Source organism: Corythoichthys intestinalis, chromosome 5 (genome assembly GCF_030265065.1).
Source record: "Corythoichthys intestinalis isolate RoL2023-P3 chromosome 5, ASM3026506v1, whole genome shotgun sequence".
In the NCBI taxonomy this organism is placed as follows: domain Eukaryota; kingdom Metazoa; phylum Chordata; class Actinopteri; order Syngnathiformes; family Syngnathidae; genus Corythoichthys; species Corythoichthys intestinalis.
In genome coordinates, this window is record NC_080399.1 from 16,558,672 (window position 1) to 16,579,562 (window position 20,891).

Consider the following 20,891-nt stretch of genomic DNA (forward strand, 5'->3'; position numbering starts at 1 on the left):
AACGTGATGCTTAGAGCTGTCAAAATAAACGATTACTCGAGGTGAATAAAATTACTCGGATCAGTTTTTAAACTCGAGTTGCTCGAGTATTCGTTTCAGTTCTAGTAAATACACTTTCCCATTATATTCCAAATTTTTGAAAAGGGTCCGTTTAAAGTAGTGCAATAGCTTGAGTCATGCCCTAATTATCACCAGCTAATGCTACCACAAAGAGAAAAGGAGAGCAAGAAAAAAAATGGAATCAAAATAAAGAATTTGGATAAACGGGTGTCACAATCATTATAGATTAAATGATTAGTTATTGTTAAAATATTTCAATAAAAGTCAATGTACATGGTATTTAATCATTTTTACTATCCCTGATCATTGAGTGACAATAATTACATAAGGTCCACATTGCGTCCGTCCATAGTCTGCAGATGTGTTGTTTTTCTAGCAATTATAATATTATTTAAATAATTATACGTTTATCCAGAGCACTGAGTAAATCTGAAATTTAATGTGACCAGTTCAAAAAAATATTGCATGTAGCCAACTTAACTCAATGGTGTCTTTCCCTTTTAAAAAGTACTTTTACTTTTCAGCGAGTTTCTTCTAGTAAAATAAAAATTGAGACTTGATTTTTTTTTTTTCATATTGAACTTGCCTGCCATTGACAACAATACACGTCCAATTCATTTAATTTGAGAGGACTGACAATGAATGCTCATATTTCATTGCTATTGACAGCGCGAGACGTCCAATCCATTGTGACTCATGTCAATTCGCTGCCATCCTCTCCCAGTAACAATGGATTGGACGTCTAGCACAGTCAATGGCAGCCAATTAGTTGAATCAGTGCCCTATAAAGGGTTAAAACGGGTTTAAATGAGTACAAGCAAAGTCGCAACAATGTGAGACTGACAAAGGGTGCCTTTAAAAAGCACACAAGCACCAACACAACCACAAACACTGAGCGGAGTAGACACTGAAAAGGAAGTTAGTGGCAGGCAGAGTGCGGCGTGAGCGAGAGACTCATGCAGTGTGGTCGCTCATCCCGCCTACCCAGAAGAAGCTGGAATACAGTAGTACAGTACGGCAGATTACAAATACAGGGAATGGATGATGGAACTCACCGGCGCAAAGAGCTGGATCTAAAACGGTTATCCAGTCAGTGAGTAGTCCCAAGAAACAAAATGAGAAGAGATCGCAATTAAAGTTTCAAGTTGAGATTTATTTGTTGTCTCAATGAGGTTAAGTCATCCACAGATTTATGGGGAAAAATTCAGTCTGACCGGCGACTAGACAATGTTGGATGAGAGTGATAAAGACCACCCACAAAATCTGCCTTTGTTAAATTGTTTAATTTAAACAATCTTGGGGGTTGGCGGTTTGAGTTTTTGGAATTAGAAATTAGGTTAGTATTGGAAATGTTTATTAGTGTGATTGCAGTGATTGACGACAATACGGCTTGCCCACAATTGTGCACAATTTGTGATTTCTGATTAATCGGCTCATGTATAAATTATGTTACATTCTATCTGTAAATGAGCATTGGATTATAAATACTTTGCAACTACTTAATTTTTTTTCCAAAGCAGAAAAAAAAACCTTATTTTGCTTGTTAACTAATATATATATTAGATATATACGAAGGAAAACACAGATGAGTCTGAAAAAGCCGTTTCTTCTCTTGCACCCTTCTTTAAAATAAACTGCTGTATTTTAAGCCAAAAGTTGTGTTTGATGGAACAATATTTCTAAACGATGTTTTACCCTGGAGATCCCTTTTTACAGACACTGCGCAACGGCTTTGGTTTCAACCCAGCCATAAAAAGAAGGTAAGTCATTATATTTATTATTCGAAATGTCTGTCATTTTTAGCTTGGAATCATTAATTGATGTCTAATATTTAGTTTAAAAAAAAAAAAAACGGCTTGAAAAAAATTATTCACTTGCATATTTCAAACATTTAAACAAATTACGTCACAATGAAAAAAATAGTGTCTGTAAATAGGTCACGGATATCTACCTCAAAACTATGGCCTAATTTTGTTTTTATTACTGTTGTATTTTCCCCCAATATTTTAGATGATAAATAATTGATCCAAACAAAGAAAAATTTATAAAAATGTTTAAAAGGGTAAATATATGAAAATGAAAATCTCGACCACTCCTTGAGGTCTACAATTTCTGCATCTTGTTGACCCTTGTTACATTACCATGTTTCCCCCATTAAATCCCCCAAAAATCCGGCTCTGGTCATTCACAGCTGTGTCTTGACACTCCATGATACATGCTACATTGAGTTTTTTGTATTGAAAAGAGGTAAGTACGCGATAATATCTCGTTAAAATCGCGGCGTCTTTAATTATGCTCTCGAGTGCTCTAACCTCCAGTTAGGGTTTTGCTGTTTATTTTATTTTTTTTAAATGCCCTCCTGTTCAAAATTTTTCTTCCCTCAGAAAATTGAGATTTTAAGCTTTCCAATGATGTATCACACATACTGTACATATAGGACAATTTTGAAATTTGGCCAAATTGGGGGTCTCAGAGCGGAACTTCAAGTCACCTGAGTGTTTTCCGTCATATACACACACATATATACTGTATATATATTATGCTTTCTTCAATGACTATATAAATACAATATTCACCTTTTTTATTTAAAAAAAACCCCCAAAAACTAATAAAGCTATTTACAATTTCCCCATTTTTATTTATTTTTTAATTATACACAGTGAGCCAAAATTTGTGTTACAATTACTTTATTATTTGTTTCACCTAACACACTTAAACTTAACAATCATATTTATTTTTTTATTTAAAGGAACCATGATCAGTGAATTAAACAAAATAACAGCACTACTGACCAAAGTAAGCCAACTTTGGCCCCCGCTGTATATTTGGGAAAATGAATAAATAATGGATTAATAATAATAATAATGATAATTAATTAATTAACTACCTTAGATGAATCTTTAATCATCGCAGTCGTGTTGGGTTATTTTAAGGAAATAAATACTGGCACACTGTTATATATTAAATATCTCCACAGATGTGAGGGCTAGATTCATTTTAGTGACCTACGGAACACTTTCAATGAGTCATATTTTTAAATAATTTATTACTTTATGGCTTAGAAAGTTCTAGTGTGCATTCAGCCACTACTGCGAGATAGACTTGTATTTAAAATGATGCACACTGAAAATGATTTTTTAATGTGTTCAAGATGGGTTAGAGCAATGAAGAATGGAATATGGTTTAAGATTACAAATGTGCAACCAGGCTTAGGAACGGTATGATAAAAAAAAAATAAAATAAAATAAAAATAAAAAAATAGGGCACGGTTGCTGATGAAATGTTACCTGGTTGTATTTGGCATTGGCCACGTGTTTGGTTTCCATTCTGCCGTACTGCGGAGGTTTGCAGGAGAACTCCACAAAGAGTAGCAGCTGTTCAAAGATGGCCGGGTACATGACCTGCAGGTTCTCCGGGCCTACACAGATGGCCTGCAGCGGGAAGGGGAGGGAGGAGTAAACACTAATGACACCTGACATCACTAATTTATCAACCAGTGAATGAACAAGTTTCAATGTTTTGAATTTCACCTTTTGTAAAACATCCAAAGCAGTGAGCACAGCTTCCTGCAAGCTGGTGAGCACGGCCTCGGTGTAAGAAGGCAAGATGAACGGGGAGGCATCGCTGCTAATGGGCACTGATACGGCACCGTGGAGGATCACGCCGAGCTTCTTCAGGTCATCCATGCTGAAATTGGCTTTGATGTGCTGGTACAGCGCTGGGAAAATCTGGATGAGCGCCGTGAGGAAGGGTTGGCTGGGGATGAAGGAGAGTTTCTCGTTGTGCCCACTAGGGGGCCTGGTGCTGTCTGTTCCAGTACGGTACCACGTATTCCATGCGGACCACCACAAAGCTAAGTCCTCCAAAGCTGACTCCTCCCCCGGCGGAGGGGCCTGCAGTTCAGCCCCGTTGTAGCACGTTAGCCGCTCAACGAGAGAATCGGAACGCACCAGCGGTCTGCCCGGACCGGACGCTGAGAGGGGATCGATGAGGACGGGCGGGACCCCCATAGCGGCGAATGCGTCGGCTGCTTTGTCTGAGTCTTTCACGGGTGTAACAATCTGTAGGATTTCTTGAAAGCTTTTGAGAGCAGCGAGGGAGACTTCGTTGTTCTTGCTGAGAGCAGCTGACTGGATGTGAGTCAGGAGAACTTCCCAGGCCTCGAAGAAGTCACCTGTTACAACAAGGAAAAAAATTTTTTTTTTTAACCGTTCAGTGTCAGTGATCACTACAGTGGAAAGCTATTTTTAAGATGACACTTCAGAGCTTAAACCCTTTATAGAGCGAGTTACTATTTTTTGTCATGAAAAAAATATTAAAACATTATTATCAATAATTATAAATAAATGTATTAATGAATACAACGTTAATAAAAGCTAAACCATTCATTCATTTTCCAAGCCGCTTATCCTCACGAGGTTCGCGGGGATGCTGGAGCCTATCCCAACTAACTATGGGCAGAAGGCGGGGTACTCCCTGAATCGGTTGCCACCCAATTGCAGGAAAACCTTAACTAATGAAATTTAACTAAAAAACAAAAATATACTGCCTGTGCTGCATCGGTTGTAACAAAGACCAGGTCCCACTGCGACCATTGAGAATCAGTTTGCCCACCCCTCATTGATGGCGATAGACTTCCAATTCATTCAAACTGGGAGGACTATCCGTAAATTAGAGGAGTTCCAAAAAATCGATTATTACATGCATCGCGATTCGACACGTGACGATTCGATTACGATTCATAAAGGTACAAAACGATGATTTTTCCCTCATAACTTTATGACAGCCGCTCGTAGCAGAACAAAATTCAAGACATGTCTGCCGCAAGGACACTGTTAATGGACGCGCGCACAACGTTTTGATGGATGCTCCTGGTTACTGGGAGAGAGATTTACTCCTTTTTAAAAGACTGGAAAATACATTTGTGTATGAGACAGGCAGGTACAGAAGCGCATTTCTGTGCGCAAGTTATTTTTTAGAGCGAGAGGGGAAGAGAGATAGTTCATTGCACCTTGTCTTTCAGATGTCCAGCAGTAGTTTTAAGGCATTTCAATTGAAAAATGTCCTAAGTGTGTTGCTAAGACCTATGTGCGTCTATAAGAGGTGAGCACACTAATCCTCTTGTACTGCTTAGTCTTTATTGTTGTCGTTTTTGAGATGTGAATAGTTAGCCCAGAGCGCCAAGCTAATTAGCTAATTCGCTAAAGTGTATTTCATATGCAGAACTTGTAAAACGATGATTAAGTACAGTGGTAACACTACAAACATGCGAAATAGTACAGAAATCTGTTCTTGCAAGTGCTGTCTGGGAGCCGACAGGCGTGTGTGCAAGTGGGCGGGCAGGGAGAGAAGAAAGTGCGCGCGCTGTAATTAGTGTGTGTGTGGCAATGTTGGAGGCTGCTGGACTTTTTTATGTGCTCGGCAATAAACGCCACAAGTTAAAAGTGATTAAGAGCAGTTGTGATTTCCACCTGTCACTCCAAGAGTTACACAACGGAAGTAACACTGTGAAAACAAAGTATATTGGTTAAAAGAAGTCTTATATGTATCTAAAGACACTTTGTGTCCAGAAAATGGAATTCATTCCACCAGGGTAAATTTTATTGAATTGTTGAGAGAAATAAGTACTCCCTTTAAAATGGTTAATGTTTTTGCACTTTCTTGTAAAAAAATAAATAAAAAAGCAGCTTAAGGGCAGCTTTTTGTTGTATGGCCATGTTTCCATCGTTCCTGTTGAATCATAAGGATATTTTAAATAAATAAGACATAAATTTGTTTGGCTACTTTATTAATCACTAGAGGTGTGCAAAATTTCCGATTCTTGGATTATTTGCGATTCGGCCGTGGAAGATTCGAGAACGATTCACAAACATCCAAATTCCGATTGTTGAAATATGCCAAGTAAAGCGGAAGTACACACACTCAGTGCGCCGCGCGGTCTTCGGGACGCAATGAGGAACGAAGCGAGAGTAGCTAAACATCATGCTTCTCATTACCCGGCCCCTCGGGTAATGCCAATGCTCAACTCACGGCTCTAGCTCAACTCATGCCACGAGATATAAAAAACACAACAACATACCTGACTGCTGCCGAAAAGCTGCTACAAAGTACAGCACATCCACATAATGTTACGGTAGATATCATTTATATAGGACTAGATGTAATATAGATTCGGTAGCATTAGCAGCACATCTACAAAAAGCTAGATGCGGGCGTTAGTAAACGGCCGCCATCTTAAAGCAGTACACTTCCCTGCAAGGCTGTTGTAGCGAACCTTCCAGGCAAACCTAGTAAACTTTTGATCTAAAATACTCCTAAATCGGTAAAATATTGACTTGAATCTATCTTTAAAGTAGTTTTAAAACTTTCACATCTCGAAAGTAGACAAAAGGGAAATTATGGAATAACGGGAGCAATTTTAACAACTTTAACGGTTGATTCACAACATTAAATTAATTGAATGTAGTTTAAAGCTGCTGATACAGAATGGGGATTGGAGTTTTTTATTTACTGTTATTTTTGTATATTTGTTTACTGCTATATGTTAATTTGATACTGAAATAGTAGTTTGCTTTAGCCTGAGAGGATTTTTGAAAAATTTTGGAACTAATGTACAAAACATTTAAGAAAAAAAAAAAAAAAAAAAAAAAAAAAAGGAGGGGGGTGTATCAATAATCGTTTTATAATCGAATCAGAGCCTCTGAATCGTAATCGTAATCGAATCGTTAGGTGCCCAAAGATTCCCAGCTCTATTAATCAGTAATGTACGATGCATCAATAATCGTGATAATTGCGATAACCGTGATCATCGTCAATACCGTGATCATCGTTCAAAAATTGAATCGTAGCACCATGAATCGTAATCGAATCAAATCGTGGGGTGCCTAAGATGGCACACCTCTACCATAAATGCTCATCTTTTAGTGCCTTGACAGCGCTGGATGTCCAATCCATTTTTGACTAGGAGGGTCAGATGAACGTTCATTTGTCTGTACCAGTCAAAATGAATTGGAAGTCAAGCACTGCCAAAGGCAGCCAATGAGTTAAATGAGGGTAAAAAAAAAAGCATGAAGCAGGGTGAGGCAGCATTTAGTTATTATGCTCCTCACCTCTGGAACAAGTTACCGGAAGGTCTGAAGTGTGCTCAAACTGTTAGCTACTTTAAATCAGAAACGCTTTTGTTTATCACAGCATATTCATAACTGTTTATATATTTCAAATTTCAAGCTATTTGATTTTCATTTTCTGCTTTATTTCCATTTCTGATTCCAATTATTATTAGTTTTTTTATTTATTTGTGATTTAAATTTATTATTTTATTTCCTGTTTCAATTGTCTTCAAGTTTCTTTTGATTTAATCTGATTTTTACGAATCATATTATCTCTGGATCGTCATGTAATGTAACGCACTTTGAATTCCATTGTGTTGAATTGTGCTATACGAATAAATTTGCCTTGTCTTGCCATGAAAGGGCTAATATGTTCATCACAATTCCTTGTTGTCATCGTATGACATTTGACCCACCTAAATTTTGGAGGAGGTAGCGCCTGGTATTAAAAATGCGGGCAACTCCAGCCAAAGTCAGCACCCAAGTCTCAGCCCACTGTTTCTCTGCTGTGTCACGCGAGTGGTGAATAAGAATATTCCCGCCGCCTGACTCAATCTTCTCCTTGTCCGCTGTGGTGGACGATGTTCTGACGCAGTTCAGCAAGTGAAACAACACCTGTAGTCACAATTTTAAGCAAAAACAGTTATTGAAATATTTTAGGGCAATGGAAAAACAGCCATATGAAATAAAGAGACAATAAATGTGTATTCTCTGTGTGATTCAAATGACATAACATTTTGGATGCTACCTTCCAGACCACAATATGCCATGTTGGCTGATGTAGCAAGGTCCCATGCGCAGCAATTGTGGAAAACAACGTCTGCCCGGCGCTTTTACGCACAGCAGGTCTTGGATCAACGCATAGTTCGCCTAACTTGGCATACAGGCACAGCCAAAGGCAGTCGAAGGGAGGGGCGGGGTGGAAAGGCCTGTTTAGAGTCTCTCCTTTCTCTCGGGCCTGTTTCTGTTGGACCTCTTCTTCCCTTTCCAACTCTTTTGTGATAGCTTCCCCCCTTTGGAAGAAGTAGTCGGAAATATTCCACTGTAGAGGAAAAAGAAAGTGTACTGTTTATACTGTATATATAAGTGCGAGCTTCCTTGTTAATTCTTTAGTGATGTGTAGGCATATTCCAATCGATCAAAGAAACACCAGGTAACTTTACAACCTTTATAAAAATAAAAAAAAATCACAACATTTGTGATAATATGTCGACTGAAAACTAGTTGAATGACACCTCTTTTATATGTTGTGGGGGTCTGTATGGCTTCCACCGGCACTAATTACCTTTGAGAAGGTTGGCAGGAACCCTGCTAGGGGTGCACGATATCCATTTTTTGAAACCGATACCGAGATCGATAACTTCCTGCTCCTAAAAGCCGATACCGATAACCGATAATATATAATTTTATATATGTATAACCTGAGTTTTGAACACCTGGAGGTTTAAAAAACAAAATAGTGGTGGATTCAACATAGATTTGCCTTTGATCTCATCAGATTTTTCATAATGACATGAACAAAACAGTGCGTTTCACTTCTGCACTGCCCGACAACCAGCTAAGAATGAATGCACTTCCATAAACCACAAGGCTTTGTCTTTTGCTTTTATGGGAAGACACTCGTCTTAACATTGTGAAAGTACAACAGAAAAATACACATATTCAATACTCAATATACAACAAACTGCACAATACACTTATATACACAACTATTATATGTGTAGCATAGCACACGAGCTTGAGCTACTCAAGCATTGGCTGGCTTCTATAACACAACTTATGAAGTTCTGTACATATGACCCTTCACCACAGAAGTAAACATATTTTGCACATCCATATGTAATAGTAAACATAAAATACTTACATATATTTCCGGAAGAATAAAAACATACAGAATAAAAATTGGCCCGGCTTTCACTCGCTGGCATGATCCCCTAACGGAACTCGTCAAGCCAGACTGTTGCTAACCATCATATGCTATTGTTTAACCGCAACTCGATTCATTACCTTATTACTATTCATCCTTCACACAGCCGCTGGAAACAGAAATCCATCTGCAGGCGACCGGGAGATTGATTGATGATTTTATGAAACTACTGCTTTTGTCCACCGACATCGCTAAAATCAACAAAAACTGAAAAGTTACCAAGTGTTGCTTTAAGGGAAAGAATAGTATGGTATAGCACCTAATATAACTGACCATGTAAAATATGGTTGCTCAAAGTATTTAGACATTTAAACCTCAAATTTCTAGACTTCTGATAAAGGAGAAATAATGCTGAAACACAAAAAATGGCACCACTTAGGGGTGGTCATTGTTTGATTTCAGTTATACCAACAGATGTACACACTCGAGCACAGGTAAATGTAATAATGGGTATTAATGATGTAACGAGGGAGGGAGGGAGGGAAGTTTCGGATACTCACATTTGATTGGCTAAAATAGCAACACCATTGAGAAAATGTCTGCCCCCATGTCAGACAGCCGCTTTCTGAAAATACTGGTGTCTACTTACATTTTTTCTTCCCAATTACATATAACATAGATGAAATTGTGTGGGGGGGTTTTCCCAATTTATTCCAAAAAACTCCACAGGAATACACTGATAACAGTGTTTTCTTTCTCTTTAATTAAACAGCACTTTCATGAATAGAAAAAGCAGCACGAAGCTCTTTCCGTAATAAAACTGATGCAAACACAGAATTTTGAGTATACAGCAACTCTTCTATTCATCAACTCTTTTGATGCAATTGATGTAATTATTTGCCACCAGCCCCTCCCAGATGAAATTAATTGGACGTCCACTGCTGTCGACGGCAGCAAATTCATACGCAAAATATGTTGTAATTGCAAACTCTCATGTGGCACAGCAAACATGTTTCAGCATTTAAACAAGGTTTCTCCAGACATGACAATTCAACTAAAGCCTCACCAGCAGGCCGATAGAGGTGAGGCTGATGTTAAGCTCCTGATTCTGTAGGCCGAAACTTCCGGCTACATCCACTACGATCTGGAGGCACGTGCAAGGCATGGTGGGGAGGAAGTCTGTCACCACCAACTGCAGGCACTGGAAGGCTGTTCGGATCAACGACTCACTGAGAACACACCATTTCAAGCGAAGATAAATATTGAAAGACTTAATCAAATACGATAAAACTCTCTACCCCTTCTATACATTTTTACCCTTGATCGTTGCGGATAGCTCCTATGACACCCAAGACGAGGGGCCAGCCAGGGCCCAGACTGTCACCCTGGCTCTGGAGAATTTGCAGGACGCTCTCCAGCTGCTTCTGTCGGATGTCTGCATGTAGCACGTTGGACAACTCCTTCAGGGGGTTTAGCAGAAGAAGCTGCAGTCGCTTAAAAAAAAAAAAACAGACAGAAATGTACTTTAGAAATTTCACTTTGCTGCCAATACTGCGAAAGAAAAAGTCATTTCAAGTTTTTCAGCTTTTTGTGGGTTTTTCTAAACCAGACATGTCCAAAGTCCGGCCCGGGGGCCAAATGTGGCCCGTGGTCAAATTTCATCCGGCCCCCAGCCTCTGTCATAAAATCAATCATGTCTGGCCCGCACACAGACTTAATAAATTGGTCAACAGTACTGCTATCAGCATATGAAGTAGCTTACACACTAAATGCTGCTCCTCATTTACCCACTAAAAGGCAGCAGCACTCTAAGCAACATTACCCCGTGTGACCCTTTACTCCCAATTTTCTAAAATGGCGACAATCCACAAAAAAAAGAAAGTTGACTGCGACGGCCGACCCTTCAAGGATAGGTGAAAATTTGACTATTTCTTCACTAAAATACGCAACAACTGTGTCTGCCTCATTTGCAAAGAGACAGTCGCTGTTTTTTTAAGAGTTCAACGTGAAGCGATATTACCAAACAAGACACGCTGACATGTACAACAAGATTATAGGGAAGATGCGTAGCGAGAAATTGAAGCAACTTGAAGCTAGTTTAATTTTACAGCAGCAGTATTTCGCAAGAGCCAGAAAGTTGAAGAACGCCACAAAGGCTAGTTGCAAGATTGTTGAAATTATTAATTAAAAATAATAATAAAGCAAATGTAACACACAGGATGACTTGCTAAAATTTGCTTAAATATATCATTCTACATAAAGGACGTCAGCCAAGGTTGGCCCCCCCAAATTTTTAGCACACCCAATCTGGCCCACTTTGCAAAATGTTTGGACACCCCTGCTCTAAACTGTCATGTTTAAATACTACAATGGGGTCTGCTGTAAGGCAGTCTATTAATGAGGGCACAAGCAGTTACCTGATTCTGGCTAAGTGGCGGCTCGTGCTTGTAGTCTAGGCCAGCTTTGATGAGGGCCGTCAAAGCCTCAGCCCCCCACTCTCTCATCCTGGCGTTTGGGTGCTGGCAGACCTGCAGGAAACATAACTTATACGCACAAATGCAAACATGGATGCACAGACAGCACCAAAGCATCAAGTGCTTGTGTGTTTGTGGACACGTGGGTGGATTTGTGCGTTTTTTTTTTTGTCTTGTTTGCCGTTGCTTCAACTGATTGCAGGGGAGTTTCAAACAGCAGTTTCCCAACGGATTTCAGTGTAGGCGTTTGCGGTGTGTGTGAAACAATCAGATGATAATAAAATAGAGACATTTGCCACATACAAGTACAATCACGTTTGTATAGACACAAATGGGAAATTACAGACTCAAGAGAATGGAGCCATGTCCTCACAAACAAAGGCATTTAAAAATGTATATTATTTTCTTAGCATCATTTTATGCCAAAAACAACACTGTAGAAGGGAAAAGCTGCATTTTTATAGTATTTCCTTTTCAGACCTCCTCCAGGGTTCAGGCTAAAATGACCTGACAGACCAGTGTAATATTGCAACCTCAAGTTTTGGCATGCATGTTGCAGTCTGCAATAAAGATTTTTTGCAAAATTCACTGTATATTTTCATAATAATTAGTCTCAATAGGCGGACTAATAATTTGTGTGTTTTTTTTAAATATCCTTGTTTGTGTGGACATAACCTGTTTTATTTAAGTCACAAAAAAGTGATAATTAAAGCTTACAGCATTATGACACTCCACGCAAGTATAAATAATGGCTCTTCAACAATACTTTTTTCCCTTATGTTTAAATGATTGTGTGGTTTTATATTTAAATGCAATGGAGTACAGTGCCATATCCTGCTTTGGCAGCAAATCAAATAGCAAAATGGAATCTGTACGCACAATGGACACATTATAACACAACAGCATCTTAACTCCCAATATGTTGAGAGGGAAGAAATATGGACTGAGGGTGAAAGCAACAAAATAGACAAAGAATGAAAAGGCCAAAGATGTTAGGCAATGGAATCGTTGCTTACCTTCTGCAGGAATGCAAAGAGAAAGGGGAGATGAGGAAAAATGTGAAGAAAAAAAAGAACTCAAATACTTTTCTCATGTCTCCTTCGATATGAAAAGTTCAAAATGTCAGTTTCAATTTAGTTTAACACTTACACAAAAACCAGCAATGGTGCCAAATATTGCAATCAAGCCATTTTGACAGTTACCTCCAATAAGTGTCCCGTCAGAGGCCTCCACAGAATCTCGATACGATCCATGTTCACTAACCCAGTTTCTAGAAGCTTGGCTACAGCAAACAGGGACGGCTCCTGCGTGCGAGAGAATATCTTAAACTCTGATCTTGGCACTAATTTCACTCATTGGCTTGGCTACCACTGACGGCGCTACATGTCCAATCCATTTTGGCTGGCAGAGGCTGGCAGCAATTCTGCTCCCAGTCAAAATGGATTGACGTCTAGCGCCGTCAATGGCACTCGATCGTGAGCATTCAGAGCAGTCGCCCCAGTTTGAATTAATTGGATGTCTATAGTTGTCAATTGCAGGCGATGAGTTAAATACTATGAAAATAAATATAAAATAAAGTAAATAAATACTAACAAAACAAAAAAGGAGGCATTTTATACATTTTTTATTCATTTTTTTAATCAACAAAAATATATCAATATATATTAATTAGGGTTGTTCCGATCATGTTTTTTTGCTCCCGATCCGATCCCGATCGTTTTAGTTTGAATATCTGCCGATCCCGATATTTCCCAATCCGATTGCTTGTTTTTTTTGCTCCCGATTCAATTCCAATCATTCCCGATAATTTTTCCCGATCATATATATTTTGGCAATGCATTAAGAAAAAAATGAATAAAACTCGGACGAATACATACATTCAACATGCAGTACATTCAATGTACAGTACTGTATTTGTTTATTATGACAATAAATCCTCAAGATGGCATTTACATTATTAACATTCTTTCTATGAGAGGGATACACGGATCGAAAGACTTGTGACTTTGTATATTGTGACTAAATATTACCATCTAGTGTATTTGTTGAGCTTTCAGTAAATGATACTGTAGGCATGGCCAAATGCATGATGGGAAGTGGAACCATGACTGTGCGTAGTGCTACCAATGGATATTAGGGATGGGAATTGATACGATTTTTACGATTCCGATTCCATTATCAATACTGCTTAATGATTCGATTCTTTATCGATTCTCTTATCGATTCTAATTTCGGAAAAAAGAAGAACAAACATTTTGATTGGCATCAAATTTGTTTAATCAGAAGTCACAACCTTACAAACTCACAACGAGGTCAAAAGAGGCCCAAAGCCTCAATGTTAACTGTGGCAATAAGTGGCAAATGCACAAGAATGTGTAACATTTTACTGAAACATTTTTCTAATAGAAATAAAAAATATTGGTATATTTTGGCATATAGGTCGTAGTTCTGCCTTTGGCAATGTCCCCAAACTTTTTCCTGTGAGGGCCAAATAACTTTTCCCTTCTCTGATGAGAGGCCGGGGTCAGTTTGTAACAGAAAAAGTGTGACGATTGCAGGAGTGCGTAAATGTAAAAAAAATATTATTTTTCAGAAAGCCACAATCAAATAACCCTCTGTGGATTCTTCACGGAACAAAAGTAAATAAAATAAAAATAATAATATAATAATAATAATAAATAATAACAGCACTATTAATTAAATAGATAATAATCAAATAACCCTCTCTGAGTTATTCACTGAAAAGGGCCAGGAAATAAATAACACTACTGAGGGAGAAAAAAAAAACAAAAAAATTCAAAATGCTCTCTGGAATTGTTCAGGGGGCCGGACCAAATATGGAGCCGCGGGCCGTAGTTTGGGGACCCCTGTTTTTATTTACCAGTACTGTATATTGAAATGCATGCCTTTTAGTTTTTATGGTGCTTTCACGCTCAAGTGGTGGCGCCCTTGCGCTTCCTCACGTGAAGAAGAGCGCGCTTACACCGAAGAAGAAGAAATGCCGTATCCAAGTGAGTGAGCGAGTTAGTGAGAAAGGGAAACACTGCCACGAGCCTACGTTCTTTGTTAATGTTTGTAAAATATCTACAGAGCCAACGCCTGTATGTATCATCTTCTGTGTTGTTGCTGTGTGTTTCCACTCGCAATCGGACACTTAAATCCAGTTGTGTAGTGGTTTAAACGATGTGCTAATGCTAGCGAACGCATGCTAACTGTTTGTTATTACTGTGTTAGCAGCTAATCATCGCTGATTTACGTTGATGCAAACCTGTTTGTTATTGGGGACGAACTTGATTTGTTTCATTTCTATTTTTAGTTTCAAGTGATGGTTGAATAAAGTCAGCAAATTATACCAACGTCTTCTGCATCGTCATTTGGGAGTTTAGCTAGCTGTATAGCCAGGACTGAGCCTTAGCGTCTCGGTGAGGACAGTGCAGGCTATTCCCTCCCGATGCAGGTATTTCCATCTCGCAATGACTGCAAGTCCCTTTGTTGTAATTTTTCCTCGTGAAGTGAAGACACACTTTCGAGCGTTCGAACCTACGTGCTGTCATTGTTATGTTTACAGCAGCAATGCTCGTGCTAAACTATCGTAACCTTTCATTTTCACCCTTTTTCCTGGTGAAGTGTAGCCAAACTTTGGAGCGAGTGGTTCTTGGCGCCATGCTAGTTTGATACGTCTGGACAACAAGACACGTCACGACGCAATATGCGTCTTTAGGGATCGTTAAGGCTTTTTCATTGTGATGTCGAGGCCTCGAAACACTCGGAACCGGTTCCGAATTGGAATCGGATTTCGATTCCCATCCCTAATGGATATATCTACTCTGTGTTGGGAAAAAACATAAGGTGTTAAGAAAAAGATCAATTGCTACCTTGCTTCCCCACGTTGCTTCCCATGATATTTCTAATCGTAGGGAGAGGGACTGTAAGGCTCTAGCCAATTAAAAAGGCTCCAAAGGCAGCCAAAATTCATCCTACTCATTTTACGCTGCCTTTTATCTCTCTATATAGGTAAAACGGCGCCATTAAAGACTGAGCGCGCCAATGCGTGAGTGGGTCGTGCAGCGCATGCATTAACTGCATTAAATTTATTAACCTGATACATTTTTTTGAAAAATTAATTACCGCCGTTATCGGGGTAAATTTAATAACCCTGCCTTAAGCCTGCCTAAACTAAAGACTCTGGATGAGTGTAACATATTATGTTTGTAACGTTAAATACAATTAGAAAACGATTAAATTAAAAAATATACAGTATACAGTATATGTTAAAAAAAAGGCATGGCCGATATTTTTTTGCCGATTCCAATACACTGAAAATGACGCGATCGGACCCGATCGATCGGGACATCTCTAATATTAATAATTAATATTAGCCTGGATGCAGTTCTACAACACTGTACCGCAACAACTAAATTCAGCCCTATTATCCTCCCCAAGGCAGATAGTTTTAATACACAGCTGTGTGATTAAAACAGAAAACAAAACCAAAAAAATCACTGCCGTAAATGTTTACCCAAAGTGGTACCTTGAGATTTTGAAGTTACAAGTGAGCTTCATGTACACTATCACTTAATTGACGGCGATGGCCGTCCAATCAATTTCAACCAAGAGTTAAAATGGATTGGTATTTCAGTGGCATTTAAACATGGCCATTCACTACCAGCCTTTTCAGTTCTAAACAAAATGCCGTAAATTAAGATGCGAATAGTTTCACCTGTATTTAAAAAAACAAAGACGATGTTCACCTTGTTGGTCCCGTAGGCCATTTCCATAGCTTCCAGTGAGAGAGAACACAGAGCATTGATCAAATGATGAAGAGAAACATCATCCAAGTACCTAGAGCAAACAGTACACGAATTACATTTCAGTCACTATAGTATTTTAAAACAAAATTTAAGGGGGAAAAGCTAGTCCTCACTGGGAACTCTCAAAAAGCCTGGACAGGATGTTGGCAATGACGGGCAAGTCAGTCATCACAGCTGTGGTCAGAACCTGGAACCATGGAAACACATCCAGGTTCAGCAAATGCATAGTTGCGGTTGTATACAGCGGTACACAAGCAAACCTACCGTACTGGGTCCTTCTACGGCTCTGCCAGGTTTGAGGGCACCACCTACGCTTGGCTTCAATCCCAGGATCCACACTAAATGCTGGGATTAAAGACAATAATTGATTTGTTTGTCAAAATAATGACAACTGACTAAGTAAACTGTAGTGATGACTTGTTTTTGTTGCAGATAAACAGCCGTTGTTTTGAGTACTCATGCAGAAACAGTGTACCTGTAGTGTGGCCAGTACCAGCTGCCAGGAGGTGCCCAGCACGGCGCCGTGGCAGTGGGCCAGGTTCAACAGGGTCCGCATGCACTGAATGTTCTTGGCCGTCAGCTTGGCAGAGATGAACAGATTTTAGAGTGATGTACATGCAATATATCACGTAGGAAACAATGAACTTTTCAATTAGGAACATTTCGATAACACTTTTTCACATTGAGGACAATGACTTAGATTTCAGTACTCACTAGTACAGAGTGCCTATACTCTGTAGTGCCGATTGTCACAGGTCTATACTGGCTAAACAAATGTCACCGCTACAACGATTTCGACTTGATGATCGAGACGGCGACTAGCGTCATACAGCAATCGCTACTGGATGGTTACTTTTGAGCAGAGATGGTTACAAAGCGGGATCTACACCAGTGGCATTGTAAATCTACTAAGGGAGTTCCAAAAAATCGATTATTACAAGCATCGCGATTCGACATGTAACGATTCAATTAAGATTCATAAAGGTTAAAAAAAAACGATGATTTTCCCTCATAACTTTACGACAGCCGCTCGTAGCGGAATGAAATTCAAGACAAGTCTGCCGCCCGGACACCTTTAACGGACGAACGCACAACGTTATGATGGTTGCTGCCAGCTACTGAGCAAGAGACTTTCTCCTTTTCAAAAGACTGGAAAATAAATTTGTGAATGAGACAGGCAGGTATGAGACAGGCATCTTGCGTCTGTGCGCATGTTGTCTTTTAGAGCGAGAGGGGAAGAGAGATAGTTTGTTGCTCCTTGTCTTTCAGTTGTGCAGCAGTAGTTTCAAGTCATGTCAATTGAAAAATGTCCTGAGTGCGTTACTAAGACCTGTGTGTGTCTATAAGAGGTGAGTTCACGAACCCTCTTGTACTGGTTTGCCTTTATTGTTGTTTTTGAGATGTTAATAGTTAGCGCCGAGCATAAGCTAATTCGCTAACATGTTTTTCATATGCAGAACGTGTAAAACCATGATTAAGTACAGCGGTAACACTACAAACATGCGAAATAGTACAGAAATCTGTGAAAACAAAGTATCTTGGTTAAAAGAAGTCTTATTTCTAAAGACACTTTGTTTCCAGAAGATGTGGAATTCATTCCACCTGTGTAAATTTTATTGTATTGTTGAGAAAAATAAGTACTCCATTTAAAATGGTCAATGTTTTTGCACTTTCTTGTAAAAATAAATAAATAAAAAAGTAGCTTAAGGGCAGCTTTTTGTTGTATGGGCATGTTTCCATCGTTCCTGTTGAATCATTAAGATATTTTAAATAAATAATGGACATACATTTTTTTAGCTACTTTATTAATTAGTAATGTACGATGCACCGATAATCGCGATAATCGTTATAACCGTGATCATTGTCAATACCATGATTATCGTTCAATAATCGAATCGTTGCACCCTGAATCGTAATCGAATCGAATCGTGGGGTACCGAAGATGGCACACCCCTAAAACATTTACTTTTTTCCGTTGTAAATCTACGCTTCGGTTGTGGTCATTTTGTGGTCATGTTCCAGCATTTCTGTTTTATTTCTATTGCAAAGTGTGTGGTTTTTGCAATTTGCCCGGCTCTTCCAAACCATTGCACATTTCAGTTTTGTGAATTTCTCAACATGACCATAAGGGCCATTAAATTAATCACAGTCCATGCGGTAGATCGACACCCAGAAGGAAAATGAGTTGGAGAATGTTATAACTCCAACAGAGAACGTAGAGTTTGGTGGATATCCAAGTAGCAATATGTACGCAGATGGAATCGACATACAGTATGGCTGCAAGTAGTCTTAATTTATTTTCACAATAAAATGTATAATTACCTAATTTCGATAATTCTATTCATAAAAAGGAAAATATTTCAAATTCAAAGTCCATGTACATGGCTCATGACTCATTACTCGATAATGACAGAAAATAAGGACAAATACTGATCATTCTTCATTCCACCTAAATGCAAATATTTGTTTGTATGACGTTTTGAATGAAAACGGCCGTTTTCATCACAGACTGAAATCAGGAATACTTACTGTTGCCAAACTGAAATGACAAATTTTTGGACAATTTCATCTTGAACAAAATCTCAAAATCAGGGCTCCAGATTATAATTTTTAACTAGGAGCAAAGTTTTCCTTTAATTTTCACCATTTAACCGGTAAATACTTTCATAATAAATGCATTAAACTACAAACTTAGGAATCTATATTTTACTCAACAACAACGAAAACAAAAAACACAATGTTACTGGTCGCCAATGTGGGAGTAGATGGGAAATAAAATAAATAATAGAATAAAAATATTCGTACTGGCTCTAATTTTACGACCATTTGGTCGCAGTCTGCAGCCCTGAAAATGGTTCACCGGTGATCAAAATATTTATTGATTAATCATTGCACCTCTCCATGGGGATGTGACAATATAGCAATAATCTGATATATAGCAATTCTTCATATCCTAATTGGTTATCGATATGCAACACCAAGAATCGATATATTGTTTTAAAAATGTGTCACTGTTTAATGAAGGAACCAACAGGTTTCTACTGAAATTTTCCATTAAAAGAGTACCTATAATAAGAAATATATCAAGTCATTTACAAAAATAAAGTATTTCTGTAATAATTTCCAGAATGGAATATTCTCATAATCTGTGATGGAGAAAATGATAGATTGTCCGCAACAGTGCAAAAAAAACAAAAACTGTTGATTTTCTATTAACAACTGCATTCAAAAGTATTGAGACACTTCACCATTGAGCCGGAAGAGAAAGTGTCAAAACATTCGACCAAAGCTGTAAAAGTTTTTCGCTTTTGTCCCAGAATATCGAAGATGTATTTCCTGATCAATGTATCGGGTCTTGTATTTCAAATCGTATTGTTTGGTACGCAGACGTTCCAACCCCTCTACATCTGCGAAAAAAAAAAAATCCAAGTAGAACAATGAGAATATAATGAGCATGAGTTTCTAACGTCCTCTACGTCTGCCCACCAGGAATCATGACATTGTAGCTTCCTACCACAACAGTTCCTTGCGGTTGGGCACTGAGAGGCTGCCCGACGGCCACCACCTGCTGATGAGACTCACTGGAGGGGCTGATGATCTGCACACTCTGGCCCTGGATTGAGTAGGCTGTTGGGGAGAAATAAAAATACATACACACACGTTTGAGTGTGCATAATTTGCAACAAACACTCAGGGCTGCTCTTTTAATCAACCCACCGCGCACAGACCAATTAACCAGCTTTATCTATACAAGCTAATATGCAAATGAGGAATGTCTAAAGGGGGCTTTTTAAGAGAAGCAGTGCGTGCATGTTTTAACCCTCCCCAGGCACATTCTTAATTAGAAGTCACTGCAAAACGTTATGGATTACTGAAATAAGAGGCAAACATTGGGGAGAGGCAAAATGCCAAGAGTTTACACGATAAGCTCGACTGAGCGGCAAGCATATTAAACCATATGGATAAGAAAAACTCATTAATTTAACATCAGCACACGACTACAGGCACAGGAATGAAGCATATTATCTAACATCGGGGTGGAAAATGATCAGTAAATATTCAGGGATGTCCCTGTTAATTCCTGTGGAAAGTTAAGATGGATATTTTTGAAAATATTGCGAATCGGTTACTTTTAAATAATTTTAATGAATGGAACAATGGGAATTATATTGGAAGAAACCGCAAATTGCAGCTAACTTAATGGAAAGGTAATATTATAAAAGATAAATAATCCAATGTTTGTTTTTTTTTTATAATCAGAGGAGTTGTACTGATAGCTTTCATGCATTATGGTATCTTAGGAAATGACCCAAAATGAACACAAACTGACACTGAAATGCCCCGAATTCAAAGGGAAGTGACGATAAAGTTTTGATTCACTCAACTCAATAGCTGCCATTGGCAGCAATAGATTGCCAATCCATTTCAACTGGGAGGGTTGGCAGCGAATGAAAGAATGCTCGTTGCCTAACCTTCTAATTCAAATGGATTGGCACCTGCTAGTGACTAATTTAAATTCTCTGCAAAAGGATGAAAAGAGCCATATGACTGTGACATTTATCATTGTCAA

At 38.7% G+C, this 20,891-nt stretch overlaps 1 protein-coding gene across 3 annotated transcripts in view; it reads right to left on the reverse strand.

Moving 5' to 3' along the window:
* mon2 (MON2 homolog, regulator of endosome-to-Golgi trafficking) overlaps nucleotides 1-20,891 on the reverse strand; it is a 55,604-nt gene that overhangs the window by 13,686 nt on the left and 21,027 nt on the right. For 2 of the 3 annotated variants that reach the window (XM_057836347.1, XM_057836349.1), the window contains 14 exons: nucleotides 19,836-19,948; nucleotides 16,797-16,901; nucleotides 16,586-16,666; nucleotides 16,435-16,508; nucleotides 16,262-16,352; nucleotides 12,713-12,814; nucleotides 11,454-11,564; nucleotides 10,354-10,529; nucleotides 10,103-10,265; nucleotides 7,918-8,211; nucleotides 7,586-7,784; nucleotides 3,591-4,234; nucleotides 3,348-3,491; nucleotides 1,116-1,133 (listed from right to left, as the gene is read on the reverse strand). In XM_057836347.1, the coding sequence (XP_057692330.1) occupies nucleotides 1,116-1,133; nucleotides 3,348-3,491; nucleotides 3,591-4,234; nucleotides 7,586-7,784; nucleotides 7,918-8,211; nucleotides 10,103-10,265; nucleotides 10,354-10,529; nucleotides 11,454-11,564; nucleotides 12,713-12,814; nucleotides 16,262-16,352; nucleotides 16,435-16,508; nucleotides 16,586-16,666; nucleotides 16,797-16,901; nucleotides 19,836-19,948 (2,315 nt within the window). The remainder of the gene's footprint in view (nucleotides 1-1,115; nucleotides 1,134-3,347; nucleotides 3,492-3,590; nucleotides 4,235-7,585; nucleotides 7,785-7,917; nucleotides 8,212-10,102; nucleotides 10,266-10,353; nucleotides 10,530-11,453; nucleotides 11,565-12,712; nucleotides 12,815-16,261; nucleotides 16,353-16,434; nucleotides 16,509-16,585; nucleotides 16,667-16,796; nucleotides 16,902-19,835; nucleotides 19,949-20,891) is intronic. The other variant, XM_057836348.1, reaches the window with a different exon arrangement.